At 44.6% G+C, this 23,546-nt stretch overlaps 2 protein-coding genes and 2 long non-coding RNA genes across 4 annotated transcripts in view; 1 reads left to right on the plus strand and 3 right to left on the minus strand.

Annotated features, from left to right (window-relative positions):
* The first annotated feature begins 363 nt into the window (after positions 1-363).
* Positions 364-1,652, plus strand: LOC115539960 (uncharacterized). The gene is made up of 3 exons (XR_003976057.1): positions 364-460; positions 697-758; positions 1,186-1,652. It is a non-coding gene; the product is annotated as an uncharacterized LOC115539960 (long non-coding RNA).
* Positions 1,653-1,720: 68 nt separating this feature from the next.
* On the minus strand, positions 1,721-10,916 carry pdcd4b (programmed cell death 4b). Its single transcript, XM_030350878.1, is given in 15 exon segments — positions 1,721-2,453; positions 2,914-3,053; positions 3,178-3,288; positions 3,431-3,538; positions 4,122-4,236; positions 4,714-4,811; positions 6,353-6,574; positions 7,232-7,345; positions 7,493-7,536; positions 7,539-7,573; positions 9,543-9,636; positions 9,639-9,728; positions 9,731-9,877; positions 10,230-10,337; positions 10,806-10,916. Coding segments are annotated over 14 exon segments (1,422 nt in total). The 5' UTR covers positions 10,273-10,337; positions 10,806-10,916; the 3' UTR covers positions 1,721-2,392.
* Positions 10,917-12,055: 1,139 nt separating this feature from the next.
* LOC115540232 (uncharacterized) lies at positions 12,056-16,208 on the minus strand. The gene is made up of 2 exons (XR_003976143.1): positions 16,054-16,208; positions 12,056-13,549 (listed from the first exon to the last, which is right to left on the minus strand). It is a non-coding gene; the product is annotated as an uncharacterized LOC115540232 (long non-coding RNA).
* A 1,077-nt stretch (positions 16,209-17,285) lies between these two features.
* rbm20 (RNA binding motif protein 20) overlaps positions 17,286-23,546 on the minus strand; it is a 38,370-nt gene continuing 32,109 nt past the window's right edge. Inside the window, 9 exon segments of the mRNA XM_030351349.1 lie at positions 17,286-17,406; positions 17,536-18,209; positions 18,567-18,659; positions 19,019-19,853; positions 20,604-20,683; positions 20,843-20,890; positions 20,892-20,975; positions 21,509-21,646; positions 21,649-21,657. Of these exon segments, the coding sequence (XP_030207209.1) occupies positions 17,571-18,209; positions 18,567-18,659; positions 19,019-19,853; positions 20,604-20,683; positions 20,843-20,890; positions 20,892-20,975; positions 21,509-21,646; positions 21,649-21,657 (1,926 nt within the window). The 3' untranslated portion in view covers positions 17,286-17,406; positions 17,536-17,570.

The following is a 23,546-nucleotide window of genomic DNA, read 5'->3' on the forward strand; positions in this document are numbered from 1 at the left end:
ACTCTTAAACTACTGTGCCAGTACGTAGGCCTATGTGCAGGTTGCTTTATATGCGTATCTTAAAGCCAAGGCACAGGTGCCCCTCCTGTGTCTTATAAACTGGACCTCTACAATTATCACCGTTACCTATTTGTATTTCGAACAACAAAGTCGACTGATTTGGTGCCTTTTTATGATAGAGCGGAGTGGAGGCCCTGAAATTAAATATCAAGCAATCCCATACGAAAAATTAAAACCCTTTTTTTTTTCAATCATCAACTATTTTAGGTTTTTACCATATTTAACAATTTCTACGAAAAGGGTCTCGAAAAGCCCTAATGAATTCCGTGTATCATCATCTATCGCCTGTAGATGGCAGTACAGCCAAACTCAACCTTTCAGACCTCCTCCCAGAAGAAGGAAGAGATTGACGGAAGTGTTGGCTTGACAACCTTGACAACGCTTTATATTTGCTAAACAGGTAAGATAACATATTGTATTCGTAGTTAAAATGTTAAATAATAGTACCGTTTTTAGTATTTTTTTAGTGAACGCAGTCATTTTTCCACAGTTGTATACACAAGCAATCGCAGTGATCCAGAATGAACACATTGGGTGCATCGTTTTATCTTTTCGCTCAGCATTAAAAGGACTAAAAGCGATGCGTTCTCTTGTTTTTCTCTTGTGATGATATTCATTCATCATATCGACTTTCAGCAGTACGGGAGACAACATGCCTGAAGTCAAGTCCATATTCAGAGAGGTTTTACCTAAACAAGGTAAGTAGCAGTAATAATAGCCAACATATGTGGACTGTGTCAACATCTCTTACTATTGTAGTAGTCTGCCTGTAGGCCTAAATTACAGTTAAATAAACAAGTAATATTGGAATTACCAATGGACAATCTGCAGCAAATAAAATGGGGATTGAGCGGAAAGGTAATTGGTTCACAGCCGGCGGCGTGCAACTTACCTGTAGCGGCGCCTGGTCCATGCATTTACAATTCAGCGTTAAGTCGCTCTAGTTGGAAATGGCTCCTTGATAACTGAATGGGATATAAAACCAACTCTGCGAATCTAGCCTATGTTTTTGGCTAATCCAAATAAATAGAAAGTTGAACAGAGACCCTAATATGAAACCCTGTCTTTTATGGGCAAATACGATGTCAATGTGTTGATATACAACAATATTATTTCGCTCAACAGGGCAGCTTGCCATGGAAGACGTTCCTACCTTGGTGCTCTGCAAGCCCAAGCTGCTCCCTCTCAAGTCGGTCACGCTGGAGAAACTGGAAAAGATGCAGATGGAGGCTCAAGAAGCCATCAAGCAGCAGGAATTGGCATCCAGGCAGACCCAGTAGACCCCTACTACCTTGAACTGTAGCGAATGAAAGGTGGATGGCAAAACCTGCTAGGCTATTTTTAGTGGATTGTACCCGACTATAATTAGTGACCTTATTACACGAAGCTTACCAAGGACCCTGCATCTAAGCTATTACAGGAAAACGAGTCTTTACTCTAATTAGAGTTGTTATTTAATGATTGCTTGCTTGATTGACTCATGTTTTGCTTGTTATTTTGATGCAAGACACTATTATAAATATGTCACGTTTGTACGTTTTCTGTATGTTTGTATCTGTATGGTGGTGCACATGAGTAAAGAATAAGTATTATTATTTGTTTTACTTGTTATTTGTCTTTGGCTCTTTTGTAGGTGTACAGACATGGTCAAAGACATTGATTGTGTTATCAGTTTATTGAACAAATAAGAAGCCGGACTTGACTTGGTAAAACTCACACCAGTATTCCCAATATAAAAATAGACACTCTGGACACTTTTTTTTGGATTCTTCCCAACTAACCTTTTTTCCTATAGACCGTGCTCGTTTATAACGTTGTTGCTTTGAAACTGGCGTTGTCGGATTTAAGGAGTAGAGGGAAAATGATAAAGCAAGCGTTGCAACGAAGCAGCAGCCAGTAGAGGGCGGTATTGCTTTAAAGAAATAAGCCCCCCACACACACACACACACACAGACACAATCACCCTATACAGCTCTTTAAACAAACAGGAATTTCTGTACAAACAATGCTTTTAGAAAATGAGTGGGAGTGAAATCAATGCTTTACAAAACGACATGGAATGACATGAACTCCGGTGTGGCACTTTAAGTGTTAGCTTACATATTAGGTATATAATTATATTGAAAACATGTGTAGGAAAAGTTCTTAAAAAGGTCTTCAGCTTCAATAGAAAGGGCCTTTTATTTTGACCCTCACCTCCATTTTTCAGAAATAACACTTAACAGTAGTCCACGTTTTTCTAACCAACCATTATGACAAAATATGTTTTAAGAGATCGGTAGCTTTTATCTGCTCTTTTTCTGCGGGGGAAATCTGGCACAAAACAGTCTCTTCAAAAGCTCTCAAGCTTCAGGCATCCTCCATCTCCCTCGCTCACAAATCTCTTACGGCCCCTGAAGGAAAACAGACGAAAACAATCTTCAGTTGATATGCCTTAAAGCTAGTAAAGGTCATTTATTTTAGAAGCATTTTTTGTCACACTTGTTAAATTGTCAGCAATCAAAAACTCAATGCACTCACAATTTTTTTTAATGCAAATCCCGTATCTGTGGCAGGGCTGCATAAGCCGGTTCAATCATTTTATTCGGCCTGAATGAAATGATTGGATGGGCAGGACCGGAGTTGTCCCCAAGCTAGGCAAACCTGATGCTAAAGCTAGCGAGCTAGTCATGTGTTTTGGGGGAGTGGCTCCGGAGGCAGACCTAAAGTGAGGGGGTGGGATTTTTTTTTTCGGTTGGATACTTCAGAAATCGAGTTTACCCTGGCCTACCCTAGATTCAATCAGATGATTGAATTATTCTGATGCAATGTATAGACTGCCCTTACCAGTGAATACAGGTAATGGGTACTTACCGACAGGGGCAAATGTCCCTTAGGTTTTTATCGATGACACCTGCACTGAAACTCTTGTCAACAAACAGCTCCAGGATGAAGTACGCCCTGGGCACGTCTATGTTGATTTCGGCAATGTCCATGTAAACTCTTTCATAACCCTATGAGGATCAAATTCATGTCAAATCAATGTATCCTGCACAACAAGATGGAGGCAGGCAGATGGCCATTCTCAGCAGTAGTTAACTTTGCGATTCACAAAGTGGCCACTGGGTGGCGCCTTACCCTTCTCATTTGGTCCACTGTTATGACCGTGGACACCCAAAGACGTTTCAGCAACAGCAGAACCATTTTGAACGTCTTCTCTCCTTTGGACTCCAGGACCATGACTAGAGCCTTTTAAAATTCGGAGTAGCAATATTAATTGGTTTCATCATCCACCATGATTGCAAGCAGGTTTCATTTCGTGTAACCTAGTATCTATCTAGGTCATTCGTCTACAAGTGTGCATGGCTTTGTGCACCGCTTGGTATTTTACCTCGTAGACAAACTCATGGTGGAAGTGTGGCACCTCCAGCTCTCTCAGGCATCTCTCTGCCTCCTTGCCGTCCCCAGATAAGAGATACTCCTTCAGCAGCAGATTCATCTGATAACACAGAACCACCAGGATGAAAATGATAACTCCTACTTCCACATTTAAATTGTATATCAGTGTGTCATTTGCATACATCCAGTACATTCATGGAGGTAATTGAAAACCCTTTCTTCCAAGTTGTTGTTATTTCTCCAACAATGAATGGCAAGGACAATCTTTAAGTAAAGTAAACAAATAGATATATACCTTAATATAGGCATGATTGATTCTCCATAAAGTATGTGCGAGGGTAAGTGAAGAGTTTTGGCCTAAAATCTTCAAAAAAAAAGCCTTTGGTGGCTGAGAACTCGAGGAGGGACGACGTGCTGGTCCCCATGGTTACGGCCCAAGGCAACGTTGGGATTCTGTTTTCTTTATCAGTTTATACGAGTTGCATTACCGTTAACACCAGTATTCCTATGCAGGACACCATTTAATTATGAATGGTGACAAACTAGTATAGATTAACTTGTTTACCACAAACACTTTTTTTGTTTGGCTTCACATTTGTTACAACAACAAACGATTTTCTAATGCCTTAAAATCCGCTTGACTGCCACGTGCTGTAAGGGAGTACGTTGACCTACGACCTCACCTCTTTGACGAGCTCTGTGACGGCTCTCTGGCCCCCGCCCGAGCCCCACAGGTTGTCTATGCGCAGACCCCCCATGCTCATCCTCAGCAGCACCGCGGCACGGTCCAGTGTGGCCCTGGAGAACGGGAGACGACACCTCAGTGAGTTAATGACCCTTGTCCCTTGTCTACTTGGGACCAGTTATACAGGTTCATTCTTCGTTAAAAATCGGCCTTTGTAAACTACACTGGAGCGTGGCAAATAGAGGGACCACATGTCAATCATAACTTGAACTAAGTAGTAAGAAGTGTATAAAGCTAAATCCGGCCTTTGTTACCGCAAGTAAATGAAACACTTTACATCGCCGTACACATGTTTCAATCTGATTAACGTTATCTTGAATCTAGAAGAATGGATCAATACAATGTGAACTGTTTGATTATATCCTTTTATATTGCCCAGTCCTAATCTCTTGCGGCACAGGGCTGAGAACGTCAGGGCGTACTCTGGGCCTCCCATCATTAATTTAACCGTTACCATGGTCCCCTCCCAAAACCAAAATCTGATAAGGTCAACTGAAAGAATACGACTTGTACACAGACAGACAACACACCTTGCATGTTCACAGTCGACTTTGCCTTTGTAGCCCTCGATGTAACTCTTGGACAGAATCTGATCTTTCACAGCACGAGCAATAAACTGGCCAACCATCTGTAAAACAAAACACACATCAAAAAATGCATGTTTTAGAAATAATCAAACACAATCCCACCAGCAACAACTTGACGAGCAGAGCCATTTCAGGACGCGGTTCTGCCTGTTCTGGTTTCTCATGAACCTTCATGTCACATGAATCTCTGAGCCATCTGAGCAGTGTGAAGAGAACCCCTGCAGCTTGTGTTTCAGGTAATCAGAAAGGGAATGTGCAAAGGTAGCCAATGGGTTTTATTGCATGGTTTCATTAAGCTCAAAAAACCTAAGCCCATCTGGGGGCTCATGTGAAACATCGCGTGAAAGGTAACTCTTGTTGGTTGTCTTAAATGAACTGCGATGGAAACCAGTGCACGCATGCCTTTGCAAAAGGCCAGCAGTTGTGAACTGCAGGATAGAAAATCGAGGGGCCACCGTAGCATCACGCGTTCATGTGTTTATGTTTACAGTTGCGTTCATGAATGGGTGCACGATTTGTTTTCGTAGGGAAACAAAAAAGCGCATGATTCGCTTTTTCTCGGCAGGACAAAGGCTGCGCTTGGCCTTATCCACGATCCTACGAAAAACAAGGGGGAAGCTTCTTCTCTTCTGACCTATGGTGGCAACTCAGCTGCTGTGCACTGCACAAACACGCATATATGAGAGAGAGAGAGAGAGAGAGAGAGAGAGAGAGAGAGAGAGAGAGAGAGAGAGAGAGAGAGAGAGAGAGAGAGAGAGAGAGAGAGAGAGAGAGAGAGAGAGAGAGAGAGAGAGAGAGAGAGAGAGAGAGAGAGAGAGAGAGAGAGAGAGAGAGAGAGAGAGAGAGAGAGAGAGAGAGAGAGGTTTGCGTATGTGAAATGAGGGCACGAGCAGCGGAACAGCGAGAGAAAGTGAGATGGTGTGAAAGAAGGGGTGGGGACAGAGTAGGGCTGAGTAACCCCGTTCAGCCTCATACGCTGAGCTGGCGTTTTTGCAGACAATGGCAAGAGATCTCATGTCTGTGCCGGCTGAAAGGAAAGAGCTGAAATACACACATAGGGAGCTCTGCCACACGTACACACACACACACCGTCCCTCCTCTGGGCTAAACCACAGGCTTGGTGTGTGGGCTCACATGGGCCCGTGACTCAAGCGCAACCAAGATGCTGTTTAAAACCACCTTTCTTTGATTCTGCACCATGTTCAAAGACGAAATGGAGGTTTATCATACAAGCCCTACTTTGGGACACCAAAAAAATCTTTTTAAAAGTAAATGCGTTTATCCAAACACGCGGCCTGTTGAGTTTGACGACTGGCAATGTGATTTCAGTAAAGACATCACTTATTTTCTGTGAAAATGCTTTCTCCTTTCTCCCTCCCTTTCAACATAAGCTGTTCTTTGAAATGAAAATAATCGTCACCCAATTTGAGAATACATTTTCAGCCCATCCATAGCCCCATTTGCTGCTGCTCTAAATAAAAAAAAAACACAATGCTAGTCATTAAAGGTAACACTAGTCGTCGTCCCCCCCCCCCCCCCCCCCCCCCCCCCCCCCCCCCCCCGCTACGACAAAGCCCCTCACCTGGGGGGCTCCGGGGGTGTCCAGCACCAGCTCCGGCAGCTCGGACAGCAGTTTGTCGAAGGCGTTCTCCACGTCGCCGCAGGTCAGCACGGGCCCACACAGGTCCGCCAGCAGCCTGGAGGTGAGCTCCCGGTGGCTGGCCTTAGCCTCCAGGGCCAGCGACACTGCCAACATGGGCACCCCGCTCCGCATGGGACCCAGGTTGAGCTCCCCCAGCAGCTCCTGGAGATGGACGGCCATAGACATCAATACCGTCACGGAGTCCTTTTGTTTTATTATCAGGCGGGGACAGTACACTTCAATGTGTCCGGTTTATCCAAGAGGCTTATCCACGCAGGACTTGCCCAGGCAAGTCAACAACCACCTCGATAAAGTTATCAAAAACAGGATATTATTTTGTACCCATATTCCGGGCACATTGCCCAACATTTACAATTGTTCTTTAAAGGAAGTGTTGCTCTTTGACCATATTATTATGTAATACAAGATTTACTTTTGAATCATTATCTATACATTTTTGGGCATTTTGTGTTGGAGTCCTGAATACTCTTTTCCAAAGAATGGCATATTCTTCCCATTCTTTGTCACCCAAGTGGATTAGTATATTCCTCTTGATAAACCATTAAATGTTCCTAGATTGAGACTACATGAACGAGTTGGAGTACAGCCGACCGTACAGTGTGTACTCGGCACCTCTCCTCGGAACTGATAGCTTTGTTTACATGAGCGCCTAATGGTTAATCAAGGGCTAGGGGGCGGTGAGAAGGAATGGGGGCAGCGAGTTCGCCTGCTGGACGGTGCAGGGTTACAGCATCAGGTGTGTGTGTGTGTGTGTGTGGGGGGGGGGAGGGGGGGGGGGGGGGGGGGGGGGAAACTTACCGCCACTTCATTCGTGTCTCCGTGCTCAAAGTATTCCTGCACTATCGGAGTGACGGTCTTCCCAAAGTCCCTCTCTTCCAGCGGGGGGACCACGGTTTCATACACACAGTTTTCCTGAAGTGAACGAAAGTCAAGTTTTCAAGCATGTCCTACTGGGGAGGGGGGGGGGGGGGGGGGGGCGCGCTACTGTGGGGTCCTGCTATCTTCAGGCTATTCCCTCTGGAGGTCACCTGACGTAGATGCGTGTCGTCTGTGGTGTACCTGAGCTCCGTCGTAGTTGGGGTCCTTGGAATCCACTGAACCGGTTCATAAACCTCACCGGACCGACCCCATACCCCTTTCCTCCCGCCCCACCTGCAGACAATCAACAACAACAACAACAACAACAACATTGTCAGGGGAAGTAAAAATACATGCAACAACACCAGGATGTGTCATACTACAACAAGTTGACATGCTGTGTCAAATGTTCACAGCACTTTTAATGAGACGTGAGAACTTGAGAACTGAATGCTGGCTGGTGCGAGATGGTAATGTTACATAACACGCCCGATGAGCCAAGTAACATGCATGCTAACTATTCTTTCCACCACGCCCCTGCCTGGAGAGAGAACTGTAAATAAGCTCCTGCATTCTGCACCTACGTAGGTGTGTAGGTGTTGCACACAGACACTGTCAGGGCTAGAGCGATTAAAAAATAAGGGATTCATGTGAAGATAGAGATGAGCCTCAGTGCCCATCAGTAAACATTTCATCAAGTTAGAGAGAAAGGTTCAAAAACTAATTTGGCACAAACACAAGGCAAGGCAGTCATCTCTTTTGGTGGCAAATGTTCAGTTGACCTTTATCTCTTATTTTTTAAGCCAAGCGCCCTTTTGGCCTCCAACCGTAAGCTCCACAGGTGAGATATCCCTTCCACAACTTGGAAAAGTACACTGTGATATAATTGCAGCCAACCTGTGGGCCAGACACCAAAGGATTGCCTTTAAGTAGGTGCGAGCTGTTCAAGGTCCCAGCACTATTTGTTTCACATGTTAATTGGTTTGCAGCTAATCTCAGTTCCAGCTGTCTTTACTATGTTATGGCAGTACCTCTTGAGGTAGAAGTCACAGAGGCTGGGCCGGAAATCAACCACTGTGAGTGGGAGCATAACGCTTTGTTTCCTGTTTAGTTTCTACCAACGCGATCTCATTTGCGCAAGTGGATGAAGCTTTATAGAAGGGATTTTGACAAGTGTATTTCTACAGTGGCTAGTCTACAAGGTGTTGGTTTTGAAAGAATGACAGATATTTTTTGCAGTATACTACCGCTGTTCGAGTTTGTTTTCGTCAATTTGGCACTTACAGATCCCCTGCATACAGCAACATGGTCGGTCGAAATTAAGTAAGTGAAACCCAGAGCCTGGTCTGCCAGCAGACTTAGATTTGCATCTAAAGTCTGATTTTTCGAGACTGGAATACATCTCACGGCCAGCCAGCCATGCAAGGGCGGCCTCCCAGCGACACCTCACGCACCAAACCTGTTGCTTCCTGCTCGGGCTTCAAAGCAGAAGCAAATGCTAATGTGCCTAGTGACTTGTTGTTCCTTTATGGCGCATTTCCACTGCAGGGTGCGGAACGGATCGGATCGCAAAGGTGCGGGTCGGATCGCGTTTCCACCGCCAAAAGTGGGCGTGACCCGGACTTTGCCGTACCCGTTCCGACCCCCATTTTAGGGACTCCTCCGTTGCGGTACCCAAAACGAGACCAGACGCCTGAAAGGGTACCCTGGAATTCTAGCTACACCCCCCCCTCCGTTGATTGGTCGACAGAATCGTCACTTCCGGGTGACGCGGGGATAAAAACAAACAACAGTAGCCTCGAGGTATTATTCTTTACAATTAACATGTCGCGTAAAGAGCTTGCTTGGCGAACAAGGAGGTGGAGACGTTCGTCTGCATTCTTGCGGAGGAAGACGTTGTTTACGATGTTTACGTAGCTGCCGCGGGCGATCGACATCCGGCCTACCACAAAGGGTACTGTCGGCGGTGGAAACGCGACCTCGGAACTGAGCTGGGCTATACCGCCCCCTCCCTACCGCCCCTTTGCGATCCGATCCGTTCCGCACCCCTGCAGTGGAAACGCGGCATTAGACGTGCTACTTTGACTCGCACTGCTCTATCTGACACAGCCGACCAGTGTCACCAAAGCTCCCTTCCAATCTTAAAAATCGCCTTAAAGTGCCCTAAATGTAAACTCTACCAATATTCATCTGTACAAAATTATTACAAAACCATTATAAAAAATAAAAAAAAGGGTCATGTCTTAAGGACTATATTCCGGCACCTTTCTTTGGCAGGCCTCGGCCCTTGCCAAGGCGAGACTTCCTGTCCAGCAGCTTGCTCTTGGGGCTGGTGGAGCCCACTCCTGAGCCCTTGCCGGGTCTCCCCCATCGCTCAGAGAGTCCCCTCTCCCAGAGTCCCGCGACGAGTTCTTCCTCAGCCGCCGCTTGGCCTTGCCTTCAGGCGGGCTTCGTGCAGGCTGTTGCTGGGGGCCATCCAGTTGCCATTGATCTCGTTGTTGGCCGCGTTGATGTTGTTGCTGGAGGGCACGGCTCCTCCGTTCTCCTCTTCCCCAGACAGAAAGGAGTCGCTGAGGTCGTCAGCCTCTGTTGGATTTCAATAAAGAGAAACCCGGCTTTAGAATGAATATATGCTCATGATCTGTGCTCTCCCTCATCAAACATAACATTATGATACTAGATAATATTTGATCTACCCAGTAGCTTAGTGACAGGAATGTAATGATGCTCAGCATAAAAAAGCTGATTGAGCACCAGAATGAAAGCACTCGTGTTGACGTTTGTAATGACTGCACAAGAAAAAAAGACCAGATAAAAACAACAACGAAACTTCCGCCCCATGGCCCAGATCAGGCGACGCCAGCAGCCTCGCTCCGTAGCGCAATGCTCAGCTGTAAGGGCATTTAAACATAGTGTACGCATCACCACAAGTACTCACCGACGGGGTTCGCGTTCAGCCAGGCCTCGCAGTCAGTTGCCATGTTTAGAAAAAATAAAATGTGTTTGGCAGAGCAACTTCGTGCGATCAGGGAATATCGGATGATACCTGAAAGGGGACGAACATGAAGAAGACAATTAAAAAGGTCGATCGGTCGGTAGGTTTAAAACATGTCCAAACATAGTGCGTCACACACCGTTCCCCCTCCCCCCCTCCATTCATACGGACTGTGTTGACAAACAATAGCCAGCGGGGGGGGTGGGGATCCGCGTCTGCTGCACTGTCAACACAATCAACTGCGTCAAAAATAGGATTACATGCAACCACTGTTTACAGTGTCCAAACAACCCCGATGCACACAATGCAACGTGACCCGTCGTTATCGGGTTCGGGTTGGCTTTGCGTTTTCCACGTCGAGAAAATGCAAAACAAAACAACCCTTCTGTTTAAATCTTAAGTCCCACTCGGTCGATCTCTTATGGATCGTTTCGTGCACCGTTCTGGTGATGTGCCATGCAATACCGCAATTAGATGTCCTTTCTTTTTGATTTAACTTTTTAAAAAACAATGACTGACCGTGTTTGCTGTCCAAGGGAGCTCCGAACTCTGATAGACGGCTGTTCTATAAGCGTTTTTTCTACCCAGCAACTTCTAGCACGTACATCTGTGTTTTTTCTTACCTGATTGGCTGGACGGCTAGGGCTTTATAAATCAGAGGACCAATCAGAATCTAGAATGGACTTTTTCTTCCCGAGAATTCTACAAGTTGCTGCCCCCTCTCTGTTTAATAGCGGAACAGCATCTTACACGTATGGGCTTCATCTGTTCTTGAAGCAATAACAAGGCTAATGAGTAGACTTATTTGGATACTCTTTCCATGAGAAACAGGTGGAAAACCACCAGAAATAGGTTTAGCGAAAGGTATTTAAATAATATTAGAAGAAGTTTCATGAGGTAAAGGTACGAATGGGTGATATTATTTTAATGTTAAAAACAAAACAAAAAACGATAGGGTATCAGAAGGAACATTATGTACAGAGTATAGAGTGTTTACAGGGAGAACAACTTGTCCACGACCGCCCCCTTTGTGTGCAGTTGGTTCTCTGTGTCAGCGCATGGGGGCGTTCTTGGACAATACAAGTGTCAGACTCACTGTACCTTCTCCTTTAGGCTATATACTCAGTCTACGGCAGATGTTTTTCAAGCTGGAATAAGATGAGATAAAAGCAAGATATATAATTGATATCACAGTAAGTATTGCATTGTTATTATTATTATTTATTAATCATAAGTGTGTTTTTTACATTACTGGTATCACGTATTTTGCATCTAAATTGAATTGCATTTAGTTTTCCCAACCCGAACAACCCAAAAAAATATATATTCATTTTTTTAATGTAAATTAGCAACCGCAATCCGTACGAACGAACAGAAACCCACTAAATATGATAATAACAATAACAAGTATCTTTACTATTAGTATTAGTGGGTCTGCTCGTGGTAAGGTCGGCCAATAGCAGATACTAATATAAATATTGATGAGAATATTTATTATATGGCCTTGTTTTTCGTTATTTAAATATAAACTAAATAGTGGCAGTATCAACAAGAGAGTGAAGGCCTGTCAGAATGTATGTGAATACATAATAAGACTTACTTACTACTTCTATGTTCAAACATCTCTGATATATTGTGTTTTTATTTTGTAGGCTGTGTGTCTAAAAACATAGCCTTCTGTGCATGGTAATTATGATTATGTTTGGCAATTTATTCTGAAATATAGCTCTGCTCTCTTTAATACAAACATGTCCAACAAAGATAAGCACCATCTTTAAAACATTTATTAAAGTCATTTTATTTATCCATCAGAAACATTAATATGAAAAGGTTTTCCCAGAAAAAGATCTTTGGCATTGAAGGATCAGAATTCACAGTGTATAAAACAGATAATCAAACACAAATGGTGTTTACTATCGCATCTGTTAGAAGCATTGTTAATTTCAATAAACACATGGTCCAGTTTGAGTTCCTCTTAAGGCGTTCAAATAATGGACACACCATTATAAACATCCTCTTGGGATTCGAGTTCAAGAGCCAACACCAAAAAAAAACCGAATTCTTTTTAAATAAATTATTTAAATAAATGAGTTATTCCAGTAAACTAAATAAAGGGACTGAAGAAATAAGAAGAGAAGGCCCATGTTTTGAACTATAATATACACATCTATGCTGCCACATTTAATTGCTTTTAACAAATGCAATAAAACCTGAGAACTGATCTCAGTTTCGTCAACTGAGTAAAACCATTTTGTAAAATATAATTTCAAGTCATCTTTGCCACTCACAATGTGTTATCAAATTGCTAGGATCATATATTTTCAAAGATTCATAGCATTATCTCTCCATAAAAATGAAATTCATAACGCCACTATTTTCACAACATATATGAGAACATTAAATAATCGCTGATGGATTAAATCTCCCTGCAGTTTTTTTTTGTCAGTATTCGATTGAAATTGTAATTATTTGGAGTTGAGCTTCAATGCCATAGTACACATTTAAAATAAATTACAAAATTGCTTATAAGGCACAAAATTAAGGCAATGAATCCCTTAAAATAAATGAATCTTTTGTTATTGTAAAAGATTCACGACAAATAAGATATTCTTACGTTTTTCCTCCCTTAAGCACTTTGTCCAGTAAATAGACCAGAAGGTTTTGCCAATATTAAAACATTCCCAATTTTGAGTTTAGTCCGTCTTGTAATAGCCTTTCATAGACCAAGCACACTCTGATGCCGTGTTCCAATTGGTTGACTTAGTCATGCCCGATATAGTGCCCTATTTGTGGCGTCACTATTTTGTAGTGCTGTCCGAAATTTGAGTGTACAAATCTGGTTCCCTATATAGTGCAATACCGAATACCCATAATGCACCAGAAAAGAAGTGTGCTAAATATGCACACTTATTTCACTTCTATCCCATGATGCATAGCGGTTACCATTACCATCGCATTCACTCAATTAAGATGGTCTGCACACATGCAAATACTACAACACTTGCACGCTTGTTTATGCGAACAATACACGGCACACCGATAGATTTGCAGTGCTTGGTAAGTGTCATAATCCCAGCTATACGTCATTTAAAGTGTACACTATATACGGGTAAGGTAACAAGAGAACCAATCCAAACACATTGTGAGAGTCTGATGATCAGAAAGCACAGGTGCGAGGTCACAGGTGGCTGAGGTCATTCTGAAGATGGCTGCTGTGTCATTGCCCCCAGCAGACTCTCCTCTGCCAGCTCTGTCAGGTATTTCTGAGGACAGACAAAGAATGGCATTTAATTCGAAACCCAATATGTAAAAATGAATTCCCAGCTTCTCTAGAAATTACCCAAATAATAACAAAACAATAAAATGATTAGATGAATGAAAAGCGAATGTGTGTATGACATATATTCTTCAACTAAAGATATTCTAAAGTTGATAAAAATAAATTTGTCCGCTCATCTTAAAAGAAAGTTGATTAGAAGTTGATGCTCTAATTGGTATTTGGAAATGCCATAGTTAATTGGGGGGCCCGAACGGAATAAACCCTATCCCCTTTGATCACAAATGTGGCTCTGGATTAGAATCTAGAGAAGAGAGGGAAGGACCTCCAGCCACATTAACAATCATGGGAGAAACATACATCTGCTATACAACATGAAGGCCATAGTTCGTTAACTGCTTTCATTGCACATTATCACTAGCCTGGGAACCAGAAAATCTTCCAATTCATGTTTTATTTGCTCTGTCTTATTGTGTCAAGAGGCATTTCGGTCCGCACCCTTTTTTATGCACCTCCAATATCAAAATGAACTGCGAGGTCCAGACTAATACGCGTCTTGCGGATTGGTCTGGCGATGTCAGGCTACATACGCAACACTCAGAGAAAATAATGGCATGCATCGACTATCGACCTATCAGCTGTTCCATACTCGCCCTTGGTGCTGGGCATCAGCTGTCTCATGCTCACATTCTGCTGATGTGCACTAGCTCTGCAAAAGGCCAAATATGGTGACCGTGTTTATAGAAATCGTTCAATTGAATTGGGTTTGGAACATTTGTTCCATTCAGTCGCCCTGTACCAATTCTACTAGTATTGTTCTGTATTATATCTCAATTTAACTACCATATGTAACGGTCAAGCTATGTAAAGATAGAGTAGGACGTTTGGAGCAACCAGACCGATTTTAGTTAGATTTTGAAAGTATGCCAGGCATGCAAAAAGGCCTCCCCCAAACCACATGACTAGCCTGCTAGCTTGAGCAATAGGTCCTCAGTTATACCCAACTAGTGCACGGGAAGAATATACGCAGGTAGCAATGTACGTAGGTCAACAGACCGATGGGCAATCCAATCCAAGCTACAGACACCAGACTTCTTTCTGTTTTTGTACATCACAATTCTTTTTTCTAAAATAACCTAGGCTTTAAAGTTTCCTAGAAACACATTGGTGCTTGATGTACAAACTAGCATAATGGTTTGTTGGACAACTTAAAAACATCAAGATGCCATTCAGGAAATGTATGACTTAACAAATATTATATACATTATATACGTATATATATATATAGGATAATATAATAACAAATTGCCCACGGACGGAGGACAGCGGTTGGCCATGTGTCCCAGCTGTTTTGCAGGATCTTTGCCTGCTGTGATTCGTTGCACTATTTGGCAGAGGATTTTTCTGATCCTGGATCCATCCACAGCTGTGCTACGGAGAAGAGCTTGCATGCAACGGTTCCGGCTGCTTAATAGTGACTTTGTAATGTACACTTTGTGTGCGTGCTTGTGAGCGACACATACATATTGGCCAGTGTCTCTCTGAAGCAAATAGGACTAATATAAAGAGACGGAATTTAAAATAACTACTGTACCTTGGCAATGCCGCCAACTTCGATTACACTTAATAAAACACGGTCACGGTGCCCTGATCCCCTGACATTAACGTTGCCAGGGTAAGGGGTTCGATTCCCGGCTGAGAATGTGTGTGCATTGTCAGACATCTTGGATAAAAGCAACCACTGAAAGGCCTTCCGTTTACATGTTGTTCGCCCCTCAGGTGGGTAATTGCAGTCATTGACCACATCTTTACTTTTTGAGCTTGGCGGTTTTTCGTGTTGCGTTACATGCACAAGTGAAGGAGCACCAATAGTGGACGACAGTATCTTAAATATTGAAGACTTCCCACGAATACGTTTTCAAGTTAACCCCCCATTGGACGAAAAGCAGGTAAAGCTGTCAGTTATATGTTTGTTATTTATTTTAAAGTGATAAGCTATGTACGGAAGGGGGCCACATGTGGGCCACATGTGAAAATCTTTGATTGTGTGCAAATTGTGCGATTTTAGTTTGTATGAAACATACATTTATTGTCAGTTTCTATGCTGACCTCCTGGCCAGGTCTCTCTCAAATTGATTTAAATCTCAAGGAGACTTTTGCCTGGTTAAATAAAGGACTTCGAACGAACAGCTGGATACATATTTGTGCATTATTCTCTATTTGAACATTGTGTATTTATTTAAGGGGAAATTTAAAAGTTCTCAGTGACAAAGTGTGTTATTGGAGAGGAATGCTGAATAAATGCATAATGATTTCAAACTCAAAAATGATCGTTTGAATAATCGTGATTTCAATATTTCCCAAAGTAATCATGATTATGATTTTTTTTCCATAATCACGCAGCCCAAATATAGCCATCAGAAAAAGGACCCAGAGTTTCAAATGTGTTCAATGGGCGGCATGGTGTTCGTGTCCTGGAACGTGGCGTACCTGCAGGTTCCTGTAGTGCACGGTGCTTGCGGCAGTGGGCCGTCTTGGCCGTCCTCCTCACTGGTGTAGAAGAGGCCCACACAGCTTACAGAAAAACCCGGCTCTCGGCACAATGGAACTCCACCCCTGTTAGAATGCAGCCATTGGAGAGAACGAGTTTCAGAATGCAACACGTACAAACTGCCCGACAACACTACAATAATAATGTTTATTTCTCAACTCATAACATACAAACTTAAACTAGCATAAAAAATACAAATCTAAAAAATGTCTTAACGTAGGCCTACTGGTTTTTAAAAATAACAATATTTAAAAAAATTAAATAAATAATAATAAAAAATCTTTTTCAAAATAAAGGCATTTTTGGAGTGCAAACTTGTTAGGTTTTCTCAATAGTAAAACGAAATAAAATAAATAGAAAAAAAAAAAAATCTCATCCTTTTGGCAAATGGCAAAGGCTGATATCCCTGATCGCTGATATCGCGATTGCAATTGTGATTCGATAATCGTGAAGCACAAAAAAATTGACATTTTTTTCTCACTGGCAATGATTTTTTTTCGTAACGAGATACCAGAGATTGATAATGGCTGCCATTGATTGCGCGCCTATGTATGTATGTGTGCGTAGGGGTTCAGTAGCCTGCTGGTGGCACATGACATCATAACCTCTAGGAGGTAAAACCTCACCCAGGCGACAGGGTCATGCGCTGGGCTGTCATCCTAGCCCTCACGGTAATATAAATACACTCCGTCCACGGGCGCGGTTCACGACGTGCTCACCCAAAATAGGCCCGCCAGGAAGAAGTGAGCGAGCAACCGACACCCTGCTCATCCCTTCAGATTCCACTCAATTAAGAGTGCTAATGCAACAGGTTGTTGTATCTGTATTAGCTATTTTATCACTAGACTGAAGCCAAGAGTGAACAGGAATACCGTGGATCAGACACAAAAGGGTCATGAACAAAAGGTTCTTTGGAGTTTGAATTTTTCGCACCATTCTTTTCTAGTCTTAGAAAATTTGTAGATAAATTGTTTTTTTTATCCTAATTTTACACCAATTTCTTTTGACTGGTATTTTGTTTTAAAAAAAAATGCAGAAATGAATATTATTGCAGTACAATGTGCAGCAGCAATACATTCACCTGAAATCCCAAACAATACAATCAAACAGACTCATTCTTAAAAATAGGCGTTGTCTACGAAGGACCTCGTTTAAGCCTCGTCATTAACCGGTGCTCCACTCACCTAGAGGAATGCTGTGCTCACTGATGACCCGGTCCTGTTCTCGCGTCGGCGAGTGACCTTCGATCTCTGCCTGCGTCTGATACAGGTTGTTTGTGATGTTATGGACACCTGGGAAGAAAAACCCCAAAGACATTTTAATACACACACCCACTATGGATTAGTATCTGAAGCATCTAATTATCTAGAGTTGTGTCTAAGTAAGCTCTAACAAAACTCTTAGCATCACTTCATGGTTACCCATTTTAGGAGCTTCCTCTTTGTGCTGGGTTTCCTTAATATTTGTCTCGGGGGTGGGGGCCACGTCCTGGACCATGCTGTCCTGGACCCATGCTGTCCTCGGACGCGCCGGCCGCCTGCTCCTCTTCCGACTGCCCGGAGCTCTCCTCCGCTCGGACCTCAGCGCGGACCTCAGCGCGGGCCTCAGCGCGGGCCTCCTCCAGGGCCGCCTTCAGCTCCTGGCCCGGGAAGTCGTTCAGCGCGTGGAGCGGCTGCGCAGGGGCCTCCATCTGGACCTGGCTCCTCCTCCTCCTCCGCCACCACCTCCACCTCCACCTCCGACGCCGCCTCCGTCTGGGGACGGACCTCCAGGAGCTCCTCCTGGGGGGCTCTTGGGCCGCTGGTTCGGAGGGCTCCGGGCTTCTTCTCTTGCTCTGGGAGTCTCGTGGTGCGGGGGGGGCGGCGGCGGCGGGGGCGGCGGGGGCGGCGGCAGCGGCGGCGGCCCTGTAGCTCTCGGCCCGGGTCCTGCTGGTCCACGGAGCAGGAGCTCCACCTCCAGCAGCTCGGGCAGGTCGGGCTCCACGATGGAGTCGTCCTCGCCGCCCACCTCGTCCACCGTCACCAGCTCCTCCATGTTGCCGGGGGTACCAGCAATCGCCCTCCGTGTCCTCGCCGCTCTCCTCGCACACCTCCACCTGGGGGCAGAGCAGGAGGGGGGGGGGGGTCAACAATGTCCCAAAGCTGTCTCTCACAGACAGACAGACAGACAGACAGACAGACAGACAGACAGACAGACAGACAGACAGACAGACAGACAGACAGATAGATAGATAGATAGATAGATAGATAGATAGATAGATAGATAGATAGATAGATAGATAGATAGATAGATAGATAGATAGAGAGAGAGAGAGAGCGAGAGTGCGAGATAGATGTAAAGATAAAGAGCGAGAAATATAGAGATAGATGGATCAATTGCTAGAGAGAGCGAGAGATAGATACAGACAGACAGACACACAGATCGGTCGATAGATAGAAAGCATTAGGCTCACTTGATTTTCCGTCACACATGCTGTAACCACTTTTTGGTTTGCTTCTGCTCTGCTTTGCTGAGGAGAAGACGATCTTTCCTTCAACTGGTTGCCCTAAAGCAAGAGAAAAACACATGCATGTTTAACAGATCAAAAATCTACCCCACAGTACACTTGAATTGTCTAAAGGAAAACCAAACCCATTCCCACTCTATAATCAGATATTGCGGTGTGTATGCAGAATCTTTAATCCGAGCAGGAGGAATCCATAGCACTACTACTACTATTTCTTATTAGTAGTAGTAGTAGTAGTAGTAGTTGTATTTATTCACTTTCATAATTATTCTAGAGTTGGCTTTCCTTTAAACAACCCAACAATAAGGAATTATTCCAGATTATATTAGTTTTATCAGCAGGAATGTGTTATGTTCCATCAATGTATAAGGAAAAAATGAAAGAGTTGATTTGCTTACAGTATTCCCAGCGTTATTCCCGGCAGTATTCCGGCAGTATTCCAGCAGTATTCCCAGCAGTATTCCCAGCAGTATTCCCAGCAGTATTCCCAGGAGCGGTTGGCTCTCCTGCTTCTCCTTGGGGCCATGCCTCCGACTTGTCTTTTTGCTCCTTCCTCTTCCCGGTGAACTCTGCCTCCTGTCTTCCGGCGTTCTGGAACACATCTCCTCTGTCATGTCCGACTCGGAATGCCGGGTGCGGCTGTGGTAGTCCCCGGGGCCGTCCCTCCTCCGGGGCTTGGCCTCGTGTCTCTGATACGGCGCCCTGGGGAGCTTCTCCGTCTTGTAGCCCTGCTCCTTTGGATAGAAGTCCTCCTCTTGGTTCCTGTAGGAGTTGAAGGGCATTCCCTGAGGGCTGCCCCGGGGGTACCAGTTGTCTCTGCCGCCCCTCATCCCCTCTCCTCCTCCTCCTCCTCCTCCTCCACCTCCTCCCCCTCCCCCACCTCCCCCACCTCGCTGGTCTCCAGATCTTGGGCTAACCCGGTCCATGGGTTTGGGGTAGTGCTTCCCCCCCCGCCAGTCCCCTCCGCCGCCCCAGTCCTCCTCGCCGCCCGTCCCGTTCCTCCAGTGCTGCTCGTCCCTCTCCCGCTCCCTCTCCTCCTCGCCCCGGCCGCGCTGCTGCTGGCAGCTCCAGTCCCAGGAGCCGCGGCGAGGGCCCTGGCCATTGTTGGCCCCCCGGCCGGGCCCCCCCAGGGGGCTGTGGGCGGAGCTGCAGGAGGTGAAGCTGGGGCTGTGGGAGCGCGGGCTCAGGGAGCGGCTGATGGGACTCCTGGAGCGAGCCCTCTCCGGGACGTAGCTGATGGCAGGAGACAAGGATCGGAGTCAAGGCACGCATTCACCCCAGAGCTCGGCAACGATACCGCAGGACAACGGTCAAACACGCATCGCGAATACCTTGATGCCTGTTTGAACTGGTGGAAATATTTATATTAGAGCTGTCAAGCGATTAAAATATTGAATCGTGATTAATCGCATTAATGTCATAGTTAACTCACGATTAATTGCAAATTCTTTTTCTATGCTAAATATCCCTTGATTTTTTTTGTCCCATAATTCTTCTCATTTTAATTCTCTTATCAACATGGTGAAGTGCATCGGCTTGCCTTGTGCAAATTATTTTTTATTGATAACAACATTGGCATATACTGATCAAAACAGGACGATACAAAAAAAGAGCCTATAGTGCAATTAAACGACTGATTTGAACAAATGCCATTTGAACATAGCAGTCAGGCTACTGCTTCTTTGTTTTGAGCCAAAGAAAAAAAAAAAATTTTTTTTTTTTTTTTTAAATAAAATAATTGCGTTAATCGCGCGATATATTTTTTAACGCCGTTAAAATTGGTTTGCGTTAACGCCGTTAATAACGCGTTTAACTGACAGCTCTAATTTATATGCATATAAATATGTACATATTTGAGATAATTTATTGACTTTGTTTGATTTATCTTCCCATTCGATTAATCAATCACTTTTTATTTGTATTTTTATAACTTAAGAAACTTCAAACAGGGAAAACTTTTAACAAACAGAAAGTGGTCCTTACTGTTCAGGCTCCGGCATCTCCCCTCGCACTCTCTGGGAGTTGATACCATAAATAATAGTGTCCACATCCTTCCCTGGTTTCTGTTTGGAAAACAAAAGACAAAATATAGCTTCACAGTACAATGTCACACTTTTAAACCAGGTCCTGTGCTTCGAACCATGAGCCATGATCCACACTATTCGTCACACACCACTACCAAAATAAAGCCGGCAATAAACAAAGTCGTTGTGCAGACCGACCTTCAGCTGGAGTTCCTTGTATCGCTTGGACATCCGAATAAGGAGCTTTTTGATCGTTAATCATGGCAGGAGTCAACTGGTAGTACTGCACCATGGCCTGAGCTGCCTCCACAAAGGCCATCTCCAGAAAGGCCCTGGTGGAAAAACAGCTGAATTACAGGTCCCGTCTGACACTTTAACAGCCCTGGCTCGCAGGGTGTCTGTCAAACATTTTTGGCATATCCCGTGTCTACCCAAACGATCATGCTCACACCGTATTGTATTTCATTGCTTTTCGTCTAGTTAAGTTAACGCGCGTAACCACAGATTTTAGCAACAACTTAAATTTGATGATGCTGCGTAAGAAACGATGAACAGAGAACCTGACACACTGGGTGTCATTCTGCAATGCGGTAAAACGGTCAATTTGTTGTTATGACACAGCACTCAATATTAACGTTTGCATTTCATTTTCCAAGGCTACGACTTGGCATGGCCGCAACATCTGCACTCAGCAGATCTCGTAAAGGCCAGCTGACACATTCTGCATGCAAAAAGCCGAAAGTAACCAAACACTGAAAAACACAGCTAGACCCGTCACAAGACAAACTTACTGTTTTGTCACAATAGTACCACAAATGTACCATAAATAGCAACGGAAGCATGTAGCCTATAGCATGCAGCTACCTGGTTTGTTGAGCGCATGAGGATGTAGTTGGTGACCTTCCCGAAGGGCAGTCCCAAGTTGATGACATCAGTCTCGGTGCAGCTCCCATCTGGGAGGTTGCAGATGTGGACGACCCGTCCCGGCGGGGGACTTCCTGGGTTGGAAACGGCTAGAAAACACAATGAAAGAGTAAAGAACGTGTATTTTGGACCCAGACGCAAATCATAACACCCCATTTCTGAAACACTTGTTGTTGCTCATCCATTGTGGATTGGAAGTGCTGTCAATTCTTGAGGACATTGATGGCGCTGTTTGCTTGAAACACATTGGTGGAGTGCCATTGCATTAAGGCGGACAAGTCAATTGTAAACCAGGGAGTCCCAGGTCTAATTGTTTGTCACTAAGCTGGTCATTCCCTGTTGTTTTCCCTACGAACGGCCGTGCGTGTTGGGCCTGTTGGATTCTATAAATAGGGTGCGATGCGGTGAAAGTGTCGCGGTGATAATGAGAATGTCCCCGTTTGGATTCTAGGGCCCGCCAACATTCTGACATCTTTGACCCTGTGTCACTAATCCCCCCCCCCCCCCCCGGGTTGCCAAATAACGAGAGCCGCTCTGCCCCTGCCCCAAGGTCGACTACTGGTTATGCAGCCAATTATTTTACCGACACACTCTTGTTTATGGATACAGAAAGTGGCAAGGAGAGCAGCCGGTGACACGTAGCAGGGAAGTTTGTCTGTCTGAATGTCTGTCTGACCGTCTTGGACTGGTTTTGTCAATCAAATCCAAAAAGAATAGCACCAACAACTCTTGGCTTTCTTCTCCGGTCGTAATTAGTGTTTCCAGCAAGCCCTAAGCACTAAACCCAATCTCTGCTCTCTATGGAGCAGCCACAACTCCTCTGGAGATAAGCCAGCCGGAGGTCAACCTTGATGGCTGTCCTCAGGCAGTGAGTAAGTTGCCAAACGGCTGTGGAGAAGATCATCTCTTCAGCAACTTTACGTGACATTTCTGTCATGTTGGAGAGGCTGGTTTATGATCCGGCCAGGGCTAGCCTGTGGAGAACCTTTTGAAATGGGTAAGGGCAGCTGTGGCTAGTTAAAATATTTCCCTGACACCAACAAATTGCCATTCACAATGGCATTGCACCGTTTTTAGGAGGGAAGGGATATAAAATGTTCAACAGTTGTTTTTTCCAGGGATCAGTGGCGAGATTGGTGATTTTGATCCTAAAGCTAGCTTGATATTGGAGTTCAACATTTAAGATGTTTTCGTACAAGCAAAGAATTTCATCTCATGCACACCATGAAGACATAAGTTAATGGGTTGTATAACAGCAATACAATGACTTGAAGGTTGGTTGGCATGTTGTTGATGACACAGGTGTTGCATACAATTTTAAGCTTGTTGTTGTTCAAGGATGCCAGAAAGTGCTTTATCTATTATTTGTTTGCAGACTTAAATTACAATCCACCCTATAACGAAACTCAAGCTAACTGCATTCCAACATCTATGACATTTATAAATAGAGGTTATCCTCATCTGCTAAATCCAGTGCCTGTTGCTCATCCAAAAGGTGGCAGATGTGGCCCACGTCCTAATAACATCTCAGATTGTAAAGGTTGTAAATACTCTAAAGCCCTCTGTCCTCCTTTAATCCTCCTCCTTCCCATAGCACCTCCTCCTAGCACCCTTCGTCCACATCCAGCACCGCACACCATCCTCCCCCTTCCACGACTTCACCAGCTGACGCTTGACGGACAGCGACATGTGTGAAGACACGCTAGTGCACCTAGTACCTCACCGGCTGGCCTCCCCCGACCAAGCCTGTTTTTACAGGGAATTTGTCCGGAGAAAAGCCAAACACTAACAGACACTTGACAGCGGGTCCAGTGGCCACTCTACACGGCGCGGAGTGAGAGAGCCCTACAGAACATGAGTCCGCGAGGGTCTTGAACTGGGTTTTAGCCTGTTGATGTACGCACGCGCCTGCCAAATCCCGCTGACACGTAAGCTGTCGCTAAATGTATAGGTGTTGGACATGCACACCGGCCGAATG

This window comes from Gadus morhua, chromosome 3 (assembly GCF_902167405.1).
Source record: "Gadus morhua chromosome 3, gadMor3.0, whole genome shotgun sequence".
Lineage (NCBI taxonomy): Eukaryota > Metazoa > Chordata > Actinopteri > Gadiformes > Gadidae > Gadus > Gadus morhua.